The sequence below is a fragment of the Prionailurus viverrinus genome, chromosome D1 (assembly GCF_022837055.1).
Source record: "Prionailurus viverrinus isolate Anna chromosome D1, UM_Priviv_1.0, whole genome shotgun sequence".
Taxonomy (NCBI): Eukaryota; Metazoa; Chordata; class Mammalia; order Carnivora; family Felidae; genus Prionailurus; species Prionailurus viverrinus.
This window is the reverse complement of record NC_062570.1, coordinates 43,437,647-43,459,589: the sequence shown is the minus strand read 5'-3', so window position 1 is coordinate 43,459,589 and position 21,943 is coordinate 43,437,647. Positions and strand designations below refer to the sequence as shown.

Genomic DNA, 21,943 nt, shown 5'->3' with positions numbered 1-21,943 from the left:
TTTTTTTTAAGTTTATTTTGAGAGACAGAGAGAAAAAGAGCAGGGGAGGGGCAGAGAGAAAGGGAGAGAGAGAGAATCCCAAGCAGGCTCCAAACTGTCGGGGCTTAAACTCACCTGAGCAAAAACCCGAAATTGAGAGTCTGACACTTAACCAACTGACCCACCCAAAATCCCCAAGAAAAATCTGTACTTTAAAACACAATTTTTTATTTGCTGCTGACAACTATTTTAACCTAAGGTATATATCATTTCACAGAGAACTGGAATTCTAGATAATGAGTCTGAGTACATTATTAGTCTCTTTTTTTTTTTTTAAGTTCTTCATCTTTTTTTTTTTTTAATGAAATTTATTGTCAAATTGGTTTCCATACAACACCCAGTGCTCATCCCAACAGGTGCCCTCCTCAATATCCATCACCCACCCACCCCTCTCTCCCATCCCCCATAAACCCTCGGTTTGTTCTCAGTTTTTAGGAGTCTCTTATGTTTTGGCTCCCTCCCTCTCTAACCATTTTTCTTCCTTCCCCTCCCCCATGGTCTTCTGTTAAGTTTCTCAGGATCCACATAAGAGTGAAAACATATGGAATATGTCTCTTTTTTTTTTTTTTTGTCATTAAAATCTTGAACGCATCAGGGTTGATAGAGAAGATAAATTGACTTGTTTGAAAATTTCAAAATGAAGGGAAATAGATAAGATCTGAACAAAGTATACAATATTTAACTTTAAATAGGTCAGCTTTTTGTATTAAAAATAAGGTAGACTGGGAGAGAGGATGTTCCTTAAGAAATATGCTAGGCATTAAGACAAGTAGATTTGGTTGTATGCATTGAGTGTGTATTCGTGTAGCATGGTTGCATAACCAAAGGTGAACTATCTGATGGTTCTGTCTTCTCTGTTTCCATGGCACATTACATGTTTCTCATTATTACAACATCCTTTTCTAAAAACTAAACTAAACTACACTAAACTTGGTTATATCATCCTTCAAACTCTGACTTGCTGGCTGGTCCAAGTACAGATGTGTTTACAATTAATTAATTACAGCCAGTTACAGATTTCTCTGGAGTACCTGGGGGTTGAATAGGCTAAGCGTCTGACACTTGATTTGGATTCGGGTCATGATTTCATGGTTCCTGGGATTGAGTCTCATATGAGGCTCTGCATCAAGCCTGCAGACAACAGCACTGAGCCTGCTTGGGATTCTCTCTCTCTCTCTCTCTCTCTCTGCCCTTCCCCCACTCATGTACTTGCTTGTTCTCTCTCTTTCTCTCTCTCTCTCTCTCTCTCTCTCTCTCAATGAATAAACTTTTTTAAAAAAAATTCAAACTCTGGGGCACCTGGGTGGCTCAGTCAGTTGAGTGTCCAACTTTGGCTTAGCTCATGCTCTCACAGATAGTGAGTTCGAGCCCTGTATTGGACTCTGTGCTGACAGCTCAAAACCTGGAGCCTGCCTCAGATTCTGTGTCTTCCTCTCTCTCTGCCCCTTCCCTGCTCATGCTCTGTCTCTCTCTCTCCTCTCTCTCTCAAAAAAAGATAAACATTAAAAAACAATTAAAAATTCAAACTCTGACCCACTGAGTACTAGAATATTGTCTTTTTTTTAATCATGGTGAAACAGATTACTGTCATTACAATTCAGAGATCAGTAAATGCTGCTTGATTTAATATTAATCTTGGACACTACAGCTCAGAGTTGTCTTTTTTTCCATCAGTAAGATCTATATTTGAGTATGGGATCAGTCATTTATTCAATGTGTGACTTTTAGACAAGTAACTTATTTTACTCATACTATGTCAAGCTTATTCATTATAAAGTGTTGGTAAAAACAGAAAATAAGTAGCTACCATTATTAAGGAGACTAAAACAGGTAATCCAGGTAAGAGGAGTTAATCCATGCCTAGAATTGGAAACAGTATTAGCTTCTACTATTATCACTTTAATATTATCATTAATGTTATCAGTCTAGAAATGATTATATTGGAATGAATTCTTGGCCAGTTTCTAGGCCATTCTACACAGGGCAAATTTAAACTTTCTTCCTGTCCCTCAAACTATCTCCTCCAGATGGGTGGGTTTGGGTAGAAGGCTTTATGTTCCATGTCACTGAAAATCGTGTGTTCATCAAGCAGAAAGCCATGAACTCCTCCCACAAACTGTTATTCATAAATATATCTGTCAGCATTACTGCCTTGTTGCTACCTATTTTTCAAAGAGGTATTGTAAAGCTGGTTTTATAACTGTTCAGTAAAGCAATAATTCACCTCATGTCTAACTCCAACTTATTTTGGACCCAAAATGAGTTTTCAGCCTTGCACGTATACAGCCTCTCCCATTCAAGTCCTTCCAGATGGGAAAGATAACAGCAATCATATAATTAAATATTTAGTCACAATTTATGGTAACTAAAATCATGTATTTTTAAAAATTTCAATAAATGATTTAATATATTAGCTGGCAATAAAGTGAAGAACTTATTAATAAACAATCTTTGGATGAGTCCTGTTTTAACCAATGTTTTTCATATCCATTGATGATTCTTGCCAGAAAAGATGATCATCATGATTGTAAAATGATTTTTCTATTTCCTTAATTCCTCTTACATGTATTTATGGTCAGTCCCAGAGTGGCTTACTTTAATGCCTTGATGACATTGTCACACACCCAGGTCTTCCATTTCTGTCATCCTCAGGGTGTATGCTTTGGTCTCTAGGCAGGTGGACATTGTGGTAACAAAATGACAGTCTCATGCATCACATTCAAATACTGTCCAGAGGGGCATGAAACAGTTGACTCTTCCTTATGGTTCTTCTCAGGAGCCAATAAACACTTCACAAAATCCTCATAATAACATTTCCTTCAAATTGCATTGGCTAAATAGGGTCAAGCAGCCTATAACCAATCCCTGGCAAAGGGATAAGGATGATTGCATTAGGTGAAATCTGATCCATGCTCTGTTCTGGTGGTTGGATCTGTACTACATTCCCAGGTCCACTTAGAAGGGAAGACACAAATAAACAAATTTGGAATTGTACAAGGGAGCTGGAACTCTGGTATGAAGGCCATGTTTGACAAATCAATAATCTGACCTATATCATGAGGACTGTCTTTTCCTCAGCATCTGCTATATGCAATATATAGCGTGTCCTGCTATATATACTAGGATATTCGTACATAAAGGAAGGAAATAATTTTTACACCTTTTGGTATTTTTTAATATATTTTTAAACAATTTTAATGTTTATTTTTGAGAGAGAGAGCACAAGTGGTAAGGGGCAGAGAGAGAGGGAGATGCAGAATCTGAAACAGTCTCCAGGCTCCGAGCTGTCGGCACAGAGCCCAACACAGACTCACACTGACAAACCGTGAGATCATGACCTGGGCCAAAGTCAGGTGCTTAACCAATTGAGCCACCCAGGCACCCCCACCTCTTGGTATTTTTTAAAGTTTTGAATATTCACTTCTTTAAAAGGCCTATGACAAACTAATTTCCTCTTTCTTTCCTTTGTCTCCTCAGAAATATGGATTCCAACATCTTCCAGAATGAATTCACTTGTTCCATATGTGTGAAGTACTTCATAGACCCGGTCACTATAGGCTGTGGGCACAGCTTTTGTATGCCTTGTCTTTGTATCTTCTGGGAGGAAGCCTATCATCCTCCTTCCTGCCCTGTCTGCAGGGAAACATCCCATCAAACGAACTTCAAAACCAACATTGTTTTGAAGACACGGGTATTCCTTGCCAGACGGGCAAGACCTTACCACTTACCGAGCTCTGCAGAACAGATGTGTGAGATACACATGAAAACTAAGAACTTCTTCTGTGAGGTTATGAAGGACCTGCTCTGTTTGCTGTGCTGTAAGTCAAAGGAGCATGAGGCCCACAGACATTGTTCCACTGACTGGACCGCTGAGGAATACCGGGTAAGCAATGGCTGAGACAGAATCTGGGGGATCTGATATTTGAGAGACTAGAAAAAAAGAATTTATTCATCCATTCATCTTACTGAACAGGTATTAACTGGCATCATGTGCCCGACACTTGGATAACCTACTGAAAAAAGGATGTTCTCAGTCCTACAACATTTACATTTCCACAGTTAAAATCTTACAACTCAAGCTTGATAGTGATAATAATGTTGATCATAGTTGGAACTGTGAAGACCAAGGTAGACAAATCTCTTAGTTTCAGGAGTGGTTATTGTCCATTATAACCATAATTACACAAAGACTAAACTAATAGACTCTATTTAGAAACACTGTCTCTCCACTAAAGTAATAGGGTATTAGGAGATGATAACTGGTAACAGGACCATTAAAAGGTGAGATAGGTTCATTTATTGAAAATTGGTTTTATGATGTAAAGTTTGACAGCCAGTGTCCTCCATGGTGAGACACCCTTTCCAACTGTAGCTTTACTATGTGGTTATAAAAGTCCTCCATATTTGACATTGAGCATAGTTAGCAGTGAAATGCATTGGCACTTTGCTCTCTTTAATAATCATGTATTTTGCATTCCCTGCCCCTCTCTGTCTGTTATGACATGGAAGTTTCAATAACAGCATTTCTGATGCTCACATTCATGGTTCTTTTGTAGCAAAAGCTCCTGAAAGAAATGAGGTCTGTGTGGGAAAAGACACAAGAAAATCGGAGAAATCAAAAAAGAGAGAGCAGCAAAATCAGAGCATGGGAGGTAAGCAAGGGATTCTTTTTTCTTTAGTACCAGCTTCAACCACACAGTGATTATACAATAAAAACTTGAGCTAAAATCATAATGTTAATAGTCTTCCATGTGTGAGTAACCAATAGCAAATCAGTTCCACCTAATAATGTACAGGGAAGTATGTCATTTTTGTGAGGCTTTCTTCCTAAAACCAAAAAACCCACCTAAAAGATTTTATTTCCTGGATAACACCATAACACACCAACAGGTATAGGAAAATCACTATCATAATGGGAGACAATAATTGATACATGAGATAAATACAGGGTTTCTTAGAAGGAAAAAAATCTTTGAATGTGCAGAAGTTACTCTCTGATTATATTAATGATTGGACAGTTTGATATTGTAAACTCATGAGAATATAAAGCAGATAAATATGTGAGGGTTGAGCCTAACAGCTAGAGGAATCCTGAAGAAGTTGATAGCCTAAAAAGTTCATGCTGGGGGCGCCTGGGTGGCGCAGTCGGTTAAGCGTCCGACTTCAGCCAGGTCACGATCTCGCGGTCCGTGAGTTCGAGCCCCGCGTCAGGCTCTGGGCTGATGGCTCAGAGCCTGGAGCCTGTTTCCGATTCTGTGTCTCCCTCTCTCTCTGCCCCTCCCCCGTTCATGCTCTGTCTCTCTCTGTCTCAAAAATAAATTAAAAAAACGTTAAAAAAATTTTTAAAAAAAGTTCATGCTGGTTAACACATGTACTATAAGAGATGCAGTGTTGAGACATATAGCTTGAAACAGTAGCATTGGCTACTTCAAAATGTGACCTAATGAATGAGAGAGGAATGCGGATCTATCATTTGTGGATTCAAAAATATGGATTGAACACCACTAGTAGAAGATGTGAAACAAAAGCCTATCCGTATTTTTGAGGAAGTAAAGATTTCCTGATGGAAATATAAACTAACAGTATGAGGGAACCTTGTCAGCACTAATAAAGGAATCAAAATGGGGCTGTGTGAATGACAAGGTGATAAAACAAAATTATCTTCATTATTAAAGGTGATATCATTAAGTATATAACCTACAATATTTTTTCTTTGAAATATCCAGTGCCTACTGTGTCTCAGTAACTGTTCCAAGCCAACATAGAAATAGACAAAAGCAACAGATTTCTTTGCACTCAAGGAGCTCATGCAGTAGTTGGGGAAGGTATTTGACAAGTAAAAATATAAAACTTGGAGTATGAGTCATCATGATAACTGCTTTTTGAGAAAAATACAGTAGGAAAGTAAATAAGGAAAGTAGCTTTGACAAAATTGAGTTTTCAGTACGGTGGTCAGAAAAGACTTATGATGGAATATCACTTTGGGCAGACACCAGCATGATGTCAGAAATCAAGGCATGTGGCTATTTGGGAAAATAGCTTTTAGGAAGAGGTAATTAAACACATCTCACACTAAACTTAGGATTTCCCCACACCTGCCTGTATTTCTCCATTATGAAGACAATAAAGGAAAGTGAGTAACAGTAGAGACATTTGAAGTCAGACCTAAATATTGAGTATGACCTATTTATGAGAAGCACAGTTGAAGTAAGCATGCTAAGTGGGTGAACTGAATGTAAGATGAACCAAAAACTCATTTAAAATACTGAAGGTTAACTGGTGTAATGAGGAGAAGTATCCGAATGGATCATAGATAAAGGCACAGAGATAATTAGGTGTCATTTTACTGAAGGTTCATCTAATATATGCTACGAAGTTGAAACATATTGAACGCAGTTAAAAGTTGCTGAAGGAGTTAAAGCAGAGATATCACAATTCTCTTTTAGAAAGTTCATTCAGATAGCAATTTATAAAGAATAATGATTGATTGGAAGACCTCAAAATGAAAGTCAAGGAAGCAAATAGGCTGTTTAGGAACCTTGAAAGGAAATTTGGGGAATGAATTGAACACAGTTAATGGGAAATGGAAGGATTTAAAGGACAGTCTTTATGGTAGAGAAATGCCAGAAAATATTATCTGTTTGAGTGTAGAATGTTAAATGGATAAAATTTTAAAATGCAACAGATTTCCTTGAATTTGGAACATCACCAAGGTTAGAAATGGAGGAGGTATGGCTGGTCTGGGTTAAGATAATGTTAGTTTGAGAAGTGTGCCACTGTAAGTTCCTGTGAGATATCCTAGAAGAAATGTGCAGGAGGCAGTTGGATGTGTAAGGTTGGAGTCTACGTGAAAGACTGGGATGGGACAGGGGCATTTCACAATTGTTGGAAAATTTTAGGCATTGGAGCAGAGGGTTTTCACATGAGAATTTTTAGAAAGGAAAGTAAAAAGTTTTCACATGGAAAGATAACTTGGGAAATCCCTGTATTAGTAACTCCAGCTGGGAAAGAGTAGCTGGAGAAGGCAAATTGTTAGAAACCAGGAGACAGGGATTTCCTTGAAGCCCAGGGTATGCAGGGTTTATAGCAAGAAGGACTGATGAAATATAAAGAACTTTGTAACATGCATGTAACAACTCATGTGGATTCAGCAAAGAAGGTTCTGGGGAGATAAAGAGCAATCTCATTAAAACAGGAATAAAAGAGAGATTTCACTGATTGGAAGAATGATTGAGAGTTCCATAAACAAGTCCAGTGAATGTATACCTGTGAACAAGAAGTAGGCTTTTTTGGAGTAAAAATGACACCACAAAAGCCAAGACATCGGGTCAACCGAGTACGTTTGTTTTAATTTCAAAACTATGTGCATGAACAAACCACGTTTAAATGTTGGGAGGAAAATAGGGAAAGATAAAGTGACAAAAAGTGAGAAGAGAGGAATTAATACTGGAAGGTGGTTGTTGACCAATGTCTCTAAGGACATGTGGAAGTCAGCTAAGAAAGGGGGTGTAGAGCCTTGGGCAGGATGAGTTAAGCTGCACTCACACACACAAGGTTCTGGTCTGCTTGCAGTTTGTGGACGTGGAAGCAAACATTTTAGAAAGGTCTTATCTTATTCTAGGAAGTAATGTTTGCTATTATTTTCAGAAAGCGAGTTAGTCTGTAGCTAAAGTATCTGGGCATACAAGAGATGAAATGGATTTAGTAATGAGGATTCTTAGCATATTAGGCAGGACAATTATTAAATCACAAGTACCTATTATTAAGAAAACGTAGATATTTGGGGGAAGGAGTTAGAGTCAAGTTTTCACTTCTAGTGCCAAAAAATAACCAAATGAGCAGAAAGGGGGATCAGGGGGCAGAAAGATGTCCCTAAATTTCTGTTTTCAAGAATGTACCCAATTGCTAAATGTCAGAGGAGAAATAGCAGATGATAAGACAGGGAGAGCCTCCTCTGTGATCTAAACAATTCACTCACCGCAGGGTTATGTGTCTCTGCGGAGGGAGATGATCCGTGCTGAATATCGGAAGGTGTACCACTTGCTTTTCGAGGAAGAGAGACGTTATTTAGAGAGAATGGAAAAAGAAAGCAACGAGATTTTACAACAACTCAGAGCAAGTGAGGACAGCATGGACCAAAAGGGAAAACTCCTAAGAGGAATGTATGAGGACCTCAAGAAAACGTGTCATAAACCAGACGTGGAGCTGCTCCAGGTAGGGGCTGAGGAGAGTCACGGGGCTGCCTGGAGAACGTCCACAATCTCTTCGTCTACCGTCACGCGTTGGCAGTGATGCTTTGTGATGCTGTGGGAGGGGTTTTACCTGTCTCGGTGATGCAGAAGTCCAAAGGGTATTCTTGCCATACATAACAACCCAAGTCTGAAAAAGCAGGTTAAACACAATCCTAGAGAATACCTCCTTCTCAAGCTACAATATACATTCACTTACTGATGGACAGCCCCGAGAAGCTTGTTTGAAGACTATGGATTTGTATGTGGACCTGGCAAAAATGAGAAATTTCAGAATCTATACAGTTCATTTTCTCTTTCTGTTTCCGTGTACATGATACAATTTGCTGGAATTGGGGCTTACACACTCTTGGGAATAAGTAATGAGGTCTCTACTGCGAATCTTGCGGCATATACTGAGATTTTTTTTTTTCTGTTTCTCTTTGCAGCATTTTGAAAATACTTTAAAAAGGTAAGTTTACGCCTATATGAAAAGTTTGAGAATTGTTTAAGAGTAATCAGGCTATTGGTGCTGAAATAGGAGCGTAATTTATTATGATAATAGAACCCACTTTTATTTTTCCATGTCTCATAAGGTAGACACGCGTTTGTCATTTTGTGTAAGGTGGAGCTGGACAGGGCTCTGTGGAAGCACGTGCGGTTGGCAGTTCTGTGCACAAGCTGCGTGTAGACAAAGCGCCATTTGCGATTTTAATGCTTAGAAACGTAAGAACACATTGAGGATGTGGCCCAAAGCTGTGACAGGCTTATGTGGGAGAAATAGGTGTTTCGGAGAAGCATAAAGTGGGAGAAGGGAGAGAAAGCCACGGGGCGGGCGGGGGGAGGACCATGTAGGGTTTGGGCTCCCACGTAGCACGTGGCTGACTCCAGCTTCACGTGGAAAGGCTGTCTGTGGCACTTACGGAAGCTGGGACCTGGGAGCAGAATCTCTGCCCGGGCTAAGCTCCTCACCCCCTTGCTGTGCTTATATGGACACAGCATCTCGGTGGTGACCAGTGTGGATTAAAAATCAAAGTGCCCTCTGTAATGTCCTCAGTTTCGAGCCATTTTGCAGAACCCCTGCTTGGCTGTGAAGAACCAGATCCTGAAATATTATGCCAGGATCAAAGTGTTAGGAGGTAGAATTGGGTTTAGTTTGCTCTTCATAAAATAAATGGATATTTGTTAAGTTTCCTCATTTGTGGAGTTACATTCATAACTATTTATGATGCTAACTATGAGGATTTTAATGAAGCATCTTCACGGGGACGTACATTAAATATAACCATTGTAATGAAAATGAACTCAGAAAGAGTAACTGACTGTTCTTTTTTGCAGGAGTGAGTCAGTGCAGCTGCACATGCCCCAACCTGTGGATCCACGACTCAGTTCATGGCCCATCACGGGGCTGATAGAGAGACTCAACCGTTTTCTTGGTAATAGACCGCCCTTTGGTGGGATAGCCGTGCGTTCTCCTCAGCTAGTGTCTACGGGTTATGTTGCTCCATTGTACGATTGATGATTTCATATCTGGGCATTTTGTAACCCAATTTGCCTTTGTGGAAATATAATATATGTGGACCAACAAATAATATCTGGAGAAAAACCCAGTACAATAGTTTATGATAAGCTACCTGGAAGTAAGCAATAGGAAAAGATAGTTGATGTGTGCATCATGCTGAGGTTTGGTGTCAACTGTATGAAACATGTAAATCTGCATGAACATTCAGTATATTCCAGGTTTCGGGTTATGTGGTGATTACTGGCTGTGAGGTGAGTAGAGAGTTTTGTTTTCTAGAATGTTTCACAATAAACGCACTTTACACAGTACATCCTTTATTCACATAATACAAAAATACTTTGTATAAATCAATAGTGGTAAGAACAGAAAATGAATACTTCTACACAACCCCACAAAGTAAGCTAACCACTTATTGCATAATTTTCTTCTCAAAAATTACATTTGCTGAAAATTCTCACAAACATTCTACTGTAAAAGACATGAATTTTTCTTTCCGGTTATTTTATCTTGATATATATTGGTAAAAGATACTTAAATATGAGGCAAAGTGACCACTCTTTAGGAATTATTATTATTTAGAGTTATTCTTATTTTCTGAGAAGAGAAGTTGGCTACTCCTTTCTGTTACTGTGAATTACTAATGATGTCCCAATTTTAAAAGTTTCAGAGGAAAAAAACCAGAGCTTAGCAATATCCCTCTTCTTTATACATTTTAAGAAAATTCATAAATGTCTTCTATTTTGTCTCATTAATGATTTGCTCATTATGAAGACAGGCCATGGCATACAGTAGATTTCTAGAGCTTCCTCACTGCCCTGGCCCTTGTTTCCAGGGAAAGCTAGAAACCCAGACACGATATAAAGCCCACGTCCATCAGGAATTGGTAACACTCCATGTTAATGTGACTGTTTCCTTCCTCCTGCAGTGCCCATTTTTTTTGAAAATGAAACAACGACCTGTCACATGCCACTGTTTGAAGATCTGAGACGTTGGCTCTTCAGTCGCGATCATCCTGACGTTGTCACTAATGCAACAAGATCAAAATACTTTCTGGCATGGGGAGCCCAGACATTTACCTGTGGTCAGCATTACTGGGAGGTGGATGTGGGGAACTGTCGGAACTGGGCCCTTGGATTTTGCGATGATTCTTGGACAATGAGGAATGACATGGCGCTTGACTCAGAGGGGATTTTTCTACTCTTTTGTATCAAAGAGGACAACCAGTGTCGTCTCTTTAGCTCCTCCCCACTGTCACCTCAATATGTAGAAAGGCCTCTGGGCCACGTGGGGGTGTTCCTGGATTATGAGTGTGGTGTGGTGAGCTTTGTGAATGTGGCCAATTGCTCCCTCATTTGCAGTTTCCTCTCACGTTCCTTCTGTCTTCCTCTCCGACCCTTTCTATGCTCTGCACCCTCGTGAGGAGGGACATGTCAGAAAGTGACCGCAAGCGTCAGCTCAGCGAAGTGCCTGCTTGATGGTCTTCAACGTCTTCCTTTATCCAACCCATTGACTATTTTTAAAGGTTGATAATTACAAGCGTATACATTTGTTTGCATTGTATTTAAATAAAAACAATCTCTCTTAGAGGTTGATGCCATCTTTATTCTACATCGTGTCCTTTCACTTGATTCTAAGGTAGCTGGAGGCGAAGAATGCCTGAGTGGGTTTACTTGGCTGCATGGGTTAAAGCAAGAGCACAGGTTTCTTCTCACTGGCAGACCTGGAATTCTCTCCTCTTTGCTCTGCATCTGCTAAGGCGTGTTTCTTCGCCAAGTGTCAGCTTTAAAATATTTTCTTCATGGAACGCTTTTTAAAGCTTCTGGACTAAATGAGGTCTCCTGATTGTATGGACTCAGAAGACCTTATACTCAGTAAAGTCCACAAGCTAATATTGCCCCTCTCCTCTTGTTTACCCATTATATGAAAAGATATATTCCAGGCTAATGTATGGATATATTTCAGCAGGTAGCGCTAAGTTTAACATGTAATTGACATTTAATAAATATTTGAGTAAATTCATACATATTACACAGTAGCAAATCAGGACATGGGGTACCACCGTCAAAAGCATACTAAATGTAACCAAAATTAAATGGGACTACTGAGGAGTATTATTTAAATGTATAGTGACCTATATCTTACGTTCACACACAGTACAAATCTGCCTCTCAGGCAGTAAGGCAAAGATTAAGCATCAATGCTACCTAGCCCTCTCTCTTAGAGACATGAAAATTATTGATCCTAATGAATCAGATTCCAGAGCATGAAAGTTGAAGTTCTTTAACAGACACACCATATCAATGCCAGTTGGGAAACAGAAGCAGGATGTTGTCACTTTTTCTTCAACTCAAAAAAGATTTATACATTGGTGTGCCTGATAAAATTTGACGCTTAATGAAAGAAAGAAAATATCATGGCAGCCCATGTCATATATATGTCGGCATGGAACTATATCAATTTTCACCTGTAACCTGTCTTCTTCTATATCAAGTTTTGAGTAATCTAATTTTAAAAACATTGTGGAATGAGGAGCTGTACATATGAGAAAAGAATAACACTTTAGGTTTATATTCAAACAATCATTCTCAAACTCAACTACACATTAGTATCACCTGGAAAGATTTTAAATCTCTGGGATGGTGTTCAGGCAGTGGCACTCTTTAAAGTTCTTCAGGTGATTTCAATTTAGAGTCAAGTTTGTAAGTATTGAGAGTAGTAGTTCTTAAACTTGGCTGTACATTAAATACTCCTGGGGAGATCTCCAGACGCTGGGTTGCAGACTTACATGGGAGTCTAAGATAACCGTGCCTGTGCCTAATGTGCAAACCCCGTGTTCCTGTGTCCCCTGTGTTTGGCCATTCGGCTCCAATCACATACTCATGTATTTTGGTAACTCCCCCAGGCTCACATAATAGGTGAGCAGTGATGACACAGTATTCCAGATAAGAGGCCCACAGGAGATAATTCTGATATCCAAGAAGGTGGAATGAAATGGCAAAATTCTGGATTTCATGACCCCTTTATTTGAAGAGCAGTCAAATGAACTTATAAAGTAGAAAAGTAGAAGTATCAAGTATCATTGATTTGCTTTGATGGATGAGGGTTCCCTCAGGTACTAGGTTCCTGGTGTCCCAGGTCAGGCTAGTGACTTAGCCCAAATCTGTGACCAGAGAATATGAAAGACTTTACAGGACATTTCAAGAAACCATCATTGTATGTCCAAATGATCCACTGCTTTGTCATGTCCACAAAACTCAAACTTCCACTGTCAAAATCAAGGAACACACCAACGAACAAGTAGTTCAGTTTCTCATAAGTAGGAACAGTGAAGTTTCATGTTGATTCACAAAACACTGCAAGGACACCGGTTAACTAAATCAAAATACTCAAGTCAATCTCATCCCTTGCCACTTAAAACAGCACCCAGATGGCTCTACCACTGAGTTCCATACATCCAAAAATTCATGAACTCCCCCTTCTCAGAAGCCTTTCATTCCTCTTTCCTTCATTTGTTTTTGATTCTTCCAAAACGATATGAAAAGCCAAAACCACATTCCCTCAAACAACTTGCATCCACTTTATGAATTCCTGACACTAGTGAAAAGCTTGTCATTGATAATCTCTTTCAAACCCAACCTCTCACATCAGAAACTGGGCAAGCAATTGAAATGTATGAGTGATTCAAATCATGCAATATTCTGCTATGGGTTAGGTTAGGAAACTCACCTCCAGTCTCAAACCTCCCTCCTCCACAGCCTGACGTTTCTCTCTTCAGGGCAATGTTGCATTTGACTCTCTGGTTTGGAGGCCACCAGAAAGGATCTTCCTAAAATTCTCACTACCTACTTTCAAAATGGATGTCTGTCCTCATAGCCCTATCTTCTGCTGTCCACCTTCGAAGGAGAAGGCCCTCCGTATTCATTAAGGACACTAATCCTTACTCCACTGCATATTCCCTGCCGGGATTTAGGGTCTGTCTCTCATTCTGCATGTCAGCTTTTTCTTTTGCTTTTTTCCCTCATTTTTTAAGTTTTATTTTTAAACCTAACATTTTCTCCTATTTGACCTGTTGCATTCTCTACCTCCCACTGTTTTCACCATCAGGGGCACACTTGTTCAACTGCTGTTCATGTTTCCTTTTGATCCCCGGATCAAAGGTCCTCACTGGACTAATCAAATGGAAATACCTGCAGTTCCCAATGATACGCTCTTTAATACCTGGAGTGTATAAACGTAGAAATCTCTGCCTCAAATATCCAATGATTTTTCACATCTAATTGACCTTGAGAACTCAGATTGACCTTCAGCCTGAGGAATTTGTCCTGAGAGCCTGAATAATGGCTATTGAACTGATCTAGATCAGGCTCTGTGCCTCCATCTTAACACTTGTTGAACATTCTTCTCGTAGTTCTTTTTTGGTAGTTACTGGGATAGTAGAGCCTAAAAATCCTAAGAGGCATGCTTGCTACCTTAGGTTCAATAGATGGCTGGATCATTTCTCCTGCTGTTCTGTGGCAGAATTGCATGACACATGATTTCAGCTGAAGTTCCTAATGGCACAGTTTCTAGGTCATCTGTCTCACCCTGATTCAGAGGGAAATACAGTCTCATACTTACCATCCAAGGTACATTCATACTGCCATATTTATGGAGGCTCTCTTGGATTCCTTGAATCTTCTTCCATAAATATCTCATCTGGTTTGAGAGCATATTCTGTAAAAGAACTATGGACTGTGGCAAATACATCCAAGTTTCAGAACTCCAATGGTGGGAAGGATGTAGGGATACTAGATACATATACTTCAGGGAGAGCAAAAGGATCATCACTTTTGCTTGTTTGCCCCCACTACTGATCAAAATTTAGGGGATTTCCAATTGCAGAACCATGCAATGTCAGGTTATCATTTGCCTGGTGAAACTGGTCAGCATCTTGCTTGGCAGGGTCAGTCTTCAGAAAACATGGCATCTTCGATCCCAATATACTTCCAGTGATGCTTTTCCCCTGCTAATGCCAATGCACTTTATCCCACCTGTGCCCACTGTTGGGGATATATGTAGCCTATAAGAAAACCTTTCTGTACTTTTGTAGTTTTCACAGCCAGTGGCTCTTTCTCAAGGGGAGGGCTTTATAGTACCTTGAGCATGATGACATCTGTCTCACCGATGGACATCATGACCATTTACTTAACCACCCTGCCATGAGGAGCAGTAGACTGGTGTATTATTTTTTAAAGTTTATTTTGAGAAAGACAGAGAAAACATGATCAGGAAAGGGCAGATAAGGAGAGAGAGAATCCCAAGCAGGCTCTGCACTCTCAATGCAGAGCCCTGTGCAAAGCTTGATCTCACAACCTTGAGATCTGAGTCATGTTCAGTTAGATTTCTTGAGGAACTGAGCCAACCAGGCGCCCCCTGGTGTCCTGGTGTATTTCCTTCACAGCCTCCTCCTGGGTACCCAGTACCTGGCATTCATGAAGGAGGACTCAGGCACCCTCATACCCCTCATGTCCTTACTAAAATCCACCTGTTAAAGTGTTCCCAGTGCCATCACTTACGTGCTGTTCCTCAGCAGCATTGTCAACAGAGCAGTATTTGTGAGCCTCATGCTCTGGAGAGTCAGAACAGAGTAAACAGTGCAGACTCTGCTCCTCACTACAGAAAATCATCTTTGTCTCTTTTTGGCCCCACACATCTGCTCCTCAGAGCACAAGAATTCCCTTAGACTGGCTTTTCTGGCAATGGACAGCAGATTCTTCAGAACAATATTGGTTTTGTACTCTGTTTGGAGAGTTCACTGCACACCAGGCACCTGGAAGGGAATTCATCTCCCCTCTAGGAAAGGCAGAAACAGGACCAACAGAAGCTGTGCCCACAGGATATGGTGACTGGGTCTGTAAAGGAATTCAGGAAGAGTGGGCAGATGAGTTCTTTCATGATGGCGTCTGGGATATTGGACTCCAGGTTTCTGGGAGAAGAAAATCATATAGGTTATCTATTCCTCTTCCTTAGAGAAATAAAATGTCCAAGCAAAATTTCACTCGGGGTGTTACTCTTATTACACTGGGTCTGGAGCATAATAGGTTTGATTTTGTAGAGGACACACAAATGGAAAACCAAGACTCAAGAGAGCTCTGAGATCTGTAGAAAACTGTCTTGGCTGCCTAGCCAAAACTATCCACTTCCAGCTCCCCTTCCTTTGCTCCTAAATTGAGAGAGGGACAGAGAATAGGAGAGGGAGAGCACACACAGTAACCCCAGTCTTGCTGAGGTCTCATTTTTCACCAAAGAGATGGAACTGGAGGAGGTTGACATAATTTATAGCTCCAGTAAAGGGTCCCGAATGCTATTTAAAAAAAAAATGGTAATGCTCATTACCAGTCATTGATTTAGTTCAGGGTATCTAAGCCTGCATTTCCATTACCTTATGTAATTGTCAGGCAATTCTTCTAGTATGCCCTTCTCTTAATTAGAACCCACGTGTCACATCTGTCTTTCCACAACAATTTCTGAATGTTAAGTTAATGAAGAGGAACTAAACATTGTTGAGTGGGGCCTGATCCTAAATACAGTCTACCTTCATAAATAGACTCACCATGTGAAATTTTCCACCCTCATATTTTTGTTATCTGTACCACTCTAATAAAGCAAATGGAGAATTAAACAGAATGGCTATCTCTTCCAGGTCTTTAAGACTATTGCCAAACAGCCCTTCACATTGTGATAAGATATAATCTAAATGAAACAATAATCAGTACCAAAAACAAATCCTTCCCCATGAAATTTATTCTGCATAAAATTTGGGTCCTTCTGTTTATATCAGTCAAATACAGTTGTTCTTCAAATTTCTCATATTTCTATATACTCACCAATATCACTTTTCTATTTACCCAATCCTTTCCTAACTTCTTGAACATCAAAGTCAAGATAACTCATATGTTTCTTAAGAGACAAGCATTTACTTCACTTAAAAACAATATTCTCTTACAAATCATTGAATGCCCCATCTAGTCCCATATTATAGACTATTACCTCTGTTGTGAATCCAGGCATGCAGCAGAGTAGACCATCATAGGTACTCCATGTCTAATCAAACACTCCTAAAACTCTTTTTAGCATCCACCCAAGTACAAAACTACAAGACAGGTACAGCTTGGCAACTACTTTCTTAGTCTTACTAGTATGTATAAATGACTAACGGATGCATAAAATAACAGAACTAAAACTAATCATCATATTAACTCCATATTAACACCCATAAGGAGGCTAATAGAACATGGATGGCTCTAAGTAGGCAAACATCACTTCACAGATACACCTCAGGTCCCTCATAGGAAAACAGGAAATCTGATTTGTTTTCCTTTGGGAAAGTCGCTGCAACCAGCCAACCCTCTTCTGCTACCTTGTGTACTCACTTATAGAGCATGCCTCTGATCTCACAGATGCTTGCTGTAGCAGTGCTGATAGGAAGTCAGCTTGAGGACCAGGGCTTCCAGGTGAGAGCTTTCAGAGGTCTCCACAGCCAGGTGAGCTCCAAACATATTCTCCTAGTTCTGGAGGAGAATGAGTCTGGCCCCCTAGAATCTCCTCATAGTGAGTCTCTGAAGACCACCAATTTCTTCCAAGTGATAGCACTTCAGAGGTCTTCAAAGGGGTATTCTTATGGATGATGGGATTTCTTCAAACCAGAGGAAAAAATGGATTTAACATCCTGGCTAATCTCCTCCTGGCTAATCTCCATAAACCCATCTCCCCAAATGTCATCTCACCAAGGGCCACCTGATTTCACAACAAGCCAACTGGTAAATGTGGTCTTCATATCTAAATTTCTGTACACCAATGGCTTTTGTTCTCAACTTGCAAAGAGATAGAGAGGATTAGTTTCATCAGTTGGTGATTTCATCCAATGTCTTTGAAAACTGGTTTGAAATTGGTTTCATGAGGTGTGTGCAAATATCTTCCTTTCCTCATGGAGGTAGTGCTTTGTTTCATTGATTGATTTACTGTTGTTGTTGTTTTTTAAGGTCAGACTTTCATGTAGAACATCTCTGGCCACCGCTCCAGGATGGATGTTTCTTCTGTCCCTTACACTCCAGATCAAGCCCCCCAAGGCCTCCCAGCCGCAGCAGGACAGGAGCACTCTGCCTAGTGCTCCCCAGTCCAGTTCAAGGGAGACAGTAAAGAATGGCCCCAGATCAGACACCCCCTTAGGTCAACTTCATTCATAACTTGCATTGCAACAGAACAGAAAAAACAACCAGGATGGATGGGAAAAGGACAGTAAAAATAAATTTCTTCTTTTTTTAAAATGTTTATTTATTTTTGAGAGGGAGAGACAGAGTGTGAGCAGGGGAGGGGCAGAGAGAGAGGCACAGAATCTGAAGCAGGCTCCAGGCTCCAAGCTGTCAGTGCAGAGCATGACCCAGTGCTCGAAGTCAGGAGCCCTGAGATCATGACCTGAGCCAAAGTTGGAGGCTTAATGGACTGAGCCACCCAGGTGCTCCGAGAAGAAATTTCTTTTTAAGGAATAACTGATAGCCCCACTCTATCAGAACTGGATCATTCAATCTGAAAACCTAGCTTTCCTGATGTATTTCCCACCTAACAATCAGCCCGGCGATGCATTTCTGGAAAGAGTGGCAACTATGACCCAGTCTTCAAGTCTTACAAAGTATATGTTTATATACATGTAAAGTGGATGATGCTCCAAAGTGTTCATATGCATGGTTTTTAAAAATCATCTTGAATTCCAAAAGCACATGCATTCTCTCACTGGGGCCCACTATTGTCAAAAGCACCCCTAAGGGCTTAATTTCCCACTGCTTCACCAATTTGACAGCGCCCTCCAGTGCTCCCGGCAGCATCGAAATATAAGTCACTTAGGGCAATAATATCTCTTTACCCCAAACGGCCATAAAGTGTTGCCAGGAATGAGGACGTTAAAGGGATTTTGTTTTATTGTGGGTTCTTGCATGCTTCCCATGCTGGAAATGGTGGAGACACTGGGGGCGCCCACACTGGCCCAGGCACACCCCTGCAGAAACTGGCGCTGTGCGGGGAGGCACGGGGGTGCCACCAAAATCACTTGCCCTAGCCCTGCAGGTCCAGAGAACATTAACCCTCTGCCCCTCAGGCAGCAGCTCTGCAGATCTGCTAGTTGAAACTCAGCAGTTTAACTGCAAATCTGCAGAATCCGTCAAGGTAGCCCTTACATTAGCAGCTGGATTCAATAACCAGGGGAAACTGGGTGTAGGCTAGTAAATGGCTGCCACCCTCTTTTCCCTGGGGGTAGTTTAGCCTAAGCCCCCTGGTATGTCAGAAAACCAGCATGATGTCCATGCCATTAAACCTGCAAAATATGAAAAGAGGACTCCTCCTTCTATTCCAGGTTGACCAGGCAGCAGCACCTACAGGGTGAATGCCCTGGATATATATTCTCTTTAATTCAACAGATTTCCATGTCAGTCAACATTTCAGATTCTCTGGTCAGAAATGGAAACTTTGGCCTTTAAGATCACTCACTGTGAACTTGAACTGAGGTCAGTGAATCTTTATTTTTCATGTTTTCTCAGTGGTGTGAATTGGCTTGGAGTGGTTTTGGGTTGTCAGGTGGAAGCATTTGTTTTTGAGTATTCATTGAATCCGTAGCTAAGAACACACGTGATAGTGTGGGCCGAGTTTCTAATGGCAGAATGTCATCACTTAATGAGTTGAACGATTTGTAGCCTATCTTATCAAATGATACCCCGAATTTCAGAACGTCTGTTTACTGTTTATTTAGCCTTCGGAAATGCTCCACAGTACACCCTTGTGTGTATATCATTGTTTGTGAGAGAGATTGCTAGACGTGATGTTGCTCTGGTAAAGGACATGTGAATGCAAGATTTTGAGCGTTACCACTGCACTGTCCTCTTACGGAGTGGGATGGTCTGCTCGGCTGGATGGATAGGGATGGGGGACGCTGAGCAGGTTTCCTAAACCACCCGCTGAATGAGAAGTGTGTTGGGATGGACACAGCTCAGACCAGGGAAGGGGTGGGGCTACAGGGCTACTGAGGTTCTCTCACAGGGGCCCACTATTGCCCAAAGCAACCCCAAGGGCTTTATTTTCCTCCCAATGCTTCACAATTTCCCTGTTACCTCTGAGATTTTGGCATTTCCTCATTCTGCTCCTTTCTCAACTTTTTAAATAAGGTTCCTTTTTTTAACTATTGTCCCAGCCTTGCTCAATATGTATGTCATTCCCAATAAGGGAAGATTTTGGAAGGTTCTGGAAGGGAGTTCTGGCTGGTGATGTTTGAGAGTCAAAGGAAGCAAATGGTTCAAACCCCTTCACACATTATCATTAACTCCTTGCTTTTAAAGTGTGCAAACTACCCTCTTCCCTAGTTTCAGCAGCTTTCCTTAAATTGACTTGCCACACTTCCTAATGAATCCCTGTTGATGACTTTTGTGGTTCTCAAGTTCATTTGATAGCCTTGTTTCCTTCTTCTGTTTCCCCCTACACTGAATTTGGTACCCTACAGATCATGTAGAGGTCTTGGCTTGTCTGTACCAGTTCCTTCTGGACATCACTGCTCCTTCCCCTTTTCTTATGTAACACTTATTTTTAAGACCAAACTCTAGAATAATTTCCTTCCAGTAAATTTTTTACATTTTAAATAATGTGCTTCACTTCCTATCAAGTGCTTTGCAGCCAAGGACCTGTCCTGCTGTTATTACCTACAAGAATATATTAAAACAGAGCCGATGATATTAAAAAAAAATTGTTAGTGATATTTTGGGTGAAAGTTGCATCCAAATTCCAGCACGATTATAGACCTCTCTGATATATGCACTCTAATATATATATATATATATATATATATATATATATATATTTTAGAGAGAGAGGGAAAGGGGCAGAGAGAGAGGGGGACAGAGAGAATCCCAAGCAGGCTCCATGCTGTCACTGCCGAGGGGCTCAAACTTACAAACCTCGAGATCATGACCAGTGCCAAAATCAGGAGGCAGACGCTTAACCAACTGAGCAACCCAGGTGCCCCTGATATGTACACTCTAGAGTAATTTTGTTAGTTGAACTTTTATTCATTTTAAAGTTATTAATTTTGTTATAAAAATTTCATTACATAAAGACTTTTTATTGGACTTAAAGAAAAATATAGCTGGGTGGAAAAAATAAAAAGACAAAAATTAACCTACCATTATTCAAAAGTTCCTAGGAGGCATTTTATTTTTTTAATTGTATTATTATTTATTTTGTATACATGGTTCCACTTAATTATTTATTTATTTTTATTTATTTTCAGGAGTAGAATTTAGTGATTCATCACTTACATATAACACCCAGTGCTTATCCCAACAAGTGCCCTCCTTAATGCCTGTCACCCATTTATTTTTTTTTCCTTTTTTTTTTTAATGAAATTTATTGACAAATTGGTTTCCATACAACACCCTGTCACCCATTTAGCCCACCCCCACCCATCTCCCCTTCCAGCAACTCTCAGTTTGTTCTCTGTATTTAAGAGTCTCTTATGGTTTATCTTCCTCTTTGTTTTTTACCTTATGTTTGCTTCCCTTTCCCATGTTCATCTGTTGTGTTTCTTAAATTCCATATATGAGTGAAATCATATGATATTTGTCTTTCTCTGACTCATTTAACTCAGCACAATACACTCTAGTTCTATCCACATTGTTGCAAATGACAAGATTTCATTATTTTTTATCACCAAGTAGTATTCCATTGTGTATGTGTTTGTGTGTGTGTGTGTGTGTGTGTGTGTGTGTATACATATACATACCACATCTTCTTTATCCATTCATCAGTTGATGGACATTTGGGCTTTTTCCATAATTTGGGCTATTATTCATTGCACTTCTATAAACATTGAGGTGTATGTGCCCTTTCAAATCAGCATTTTTGTATTCTTTGAATAAACACCTAGTAGTGCAAGTGCTGGGTCGTAGGGTAGTTCTATTTTTAATTTTTTGAGGAACCTCCATACTGTTTTCCAGAATGGCTGCAGCAGTTTGCATTCCCACCAGCAGTGCAAAAAATGTTCCCCTTCCTCTGCATGCTGGCCAACATCTTTTGTTTCCTGAGTTGTTAATTTTAGCCATTCTGACAGGTATGAGGTGGTATCTCATTGTGGTTTTGG

At 40.2% G+C, this 21,943-nt stretch overlaps 1 protein-coding gene across 1 annotated transcript; it reads left to right on the top strand.

The window, feature by feature from the left end:
- Positions 1 to 8,724: 8,724 nt before the first annotated feature.
- On the top strand, positions 8,725 to 11,392 carry LOC125176832 (tripartite motif-containing protein 77-like). Its single transcript, XM_047878705.1, has 3 exons — positions 8,725 to 8,739; positions 9,606 to 9,703; positions 10,715 to 11,392. Exons 2-3 carry the CDS (start codon positions 9,628 to 9,630, stop codon positions 11,206 to 11,208), a joined length of 570 nt encoding a protein of 189 aa, XP_047734661.1. The 5' UTR covers positions 8,725 to 8,739; positions 9,606 to 9,627; the 3' UTR covers positions 11,209 to 11,392.
- The last annotated feature ends 10,551 nt before the right edge of the window (positions 11,393 to 21,943 follow it).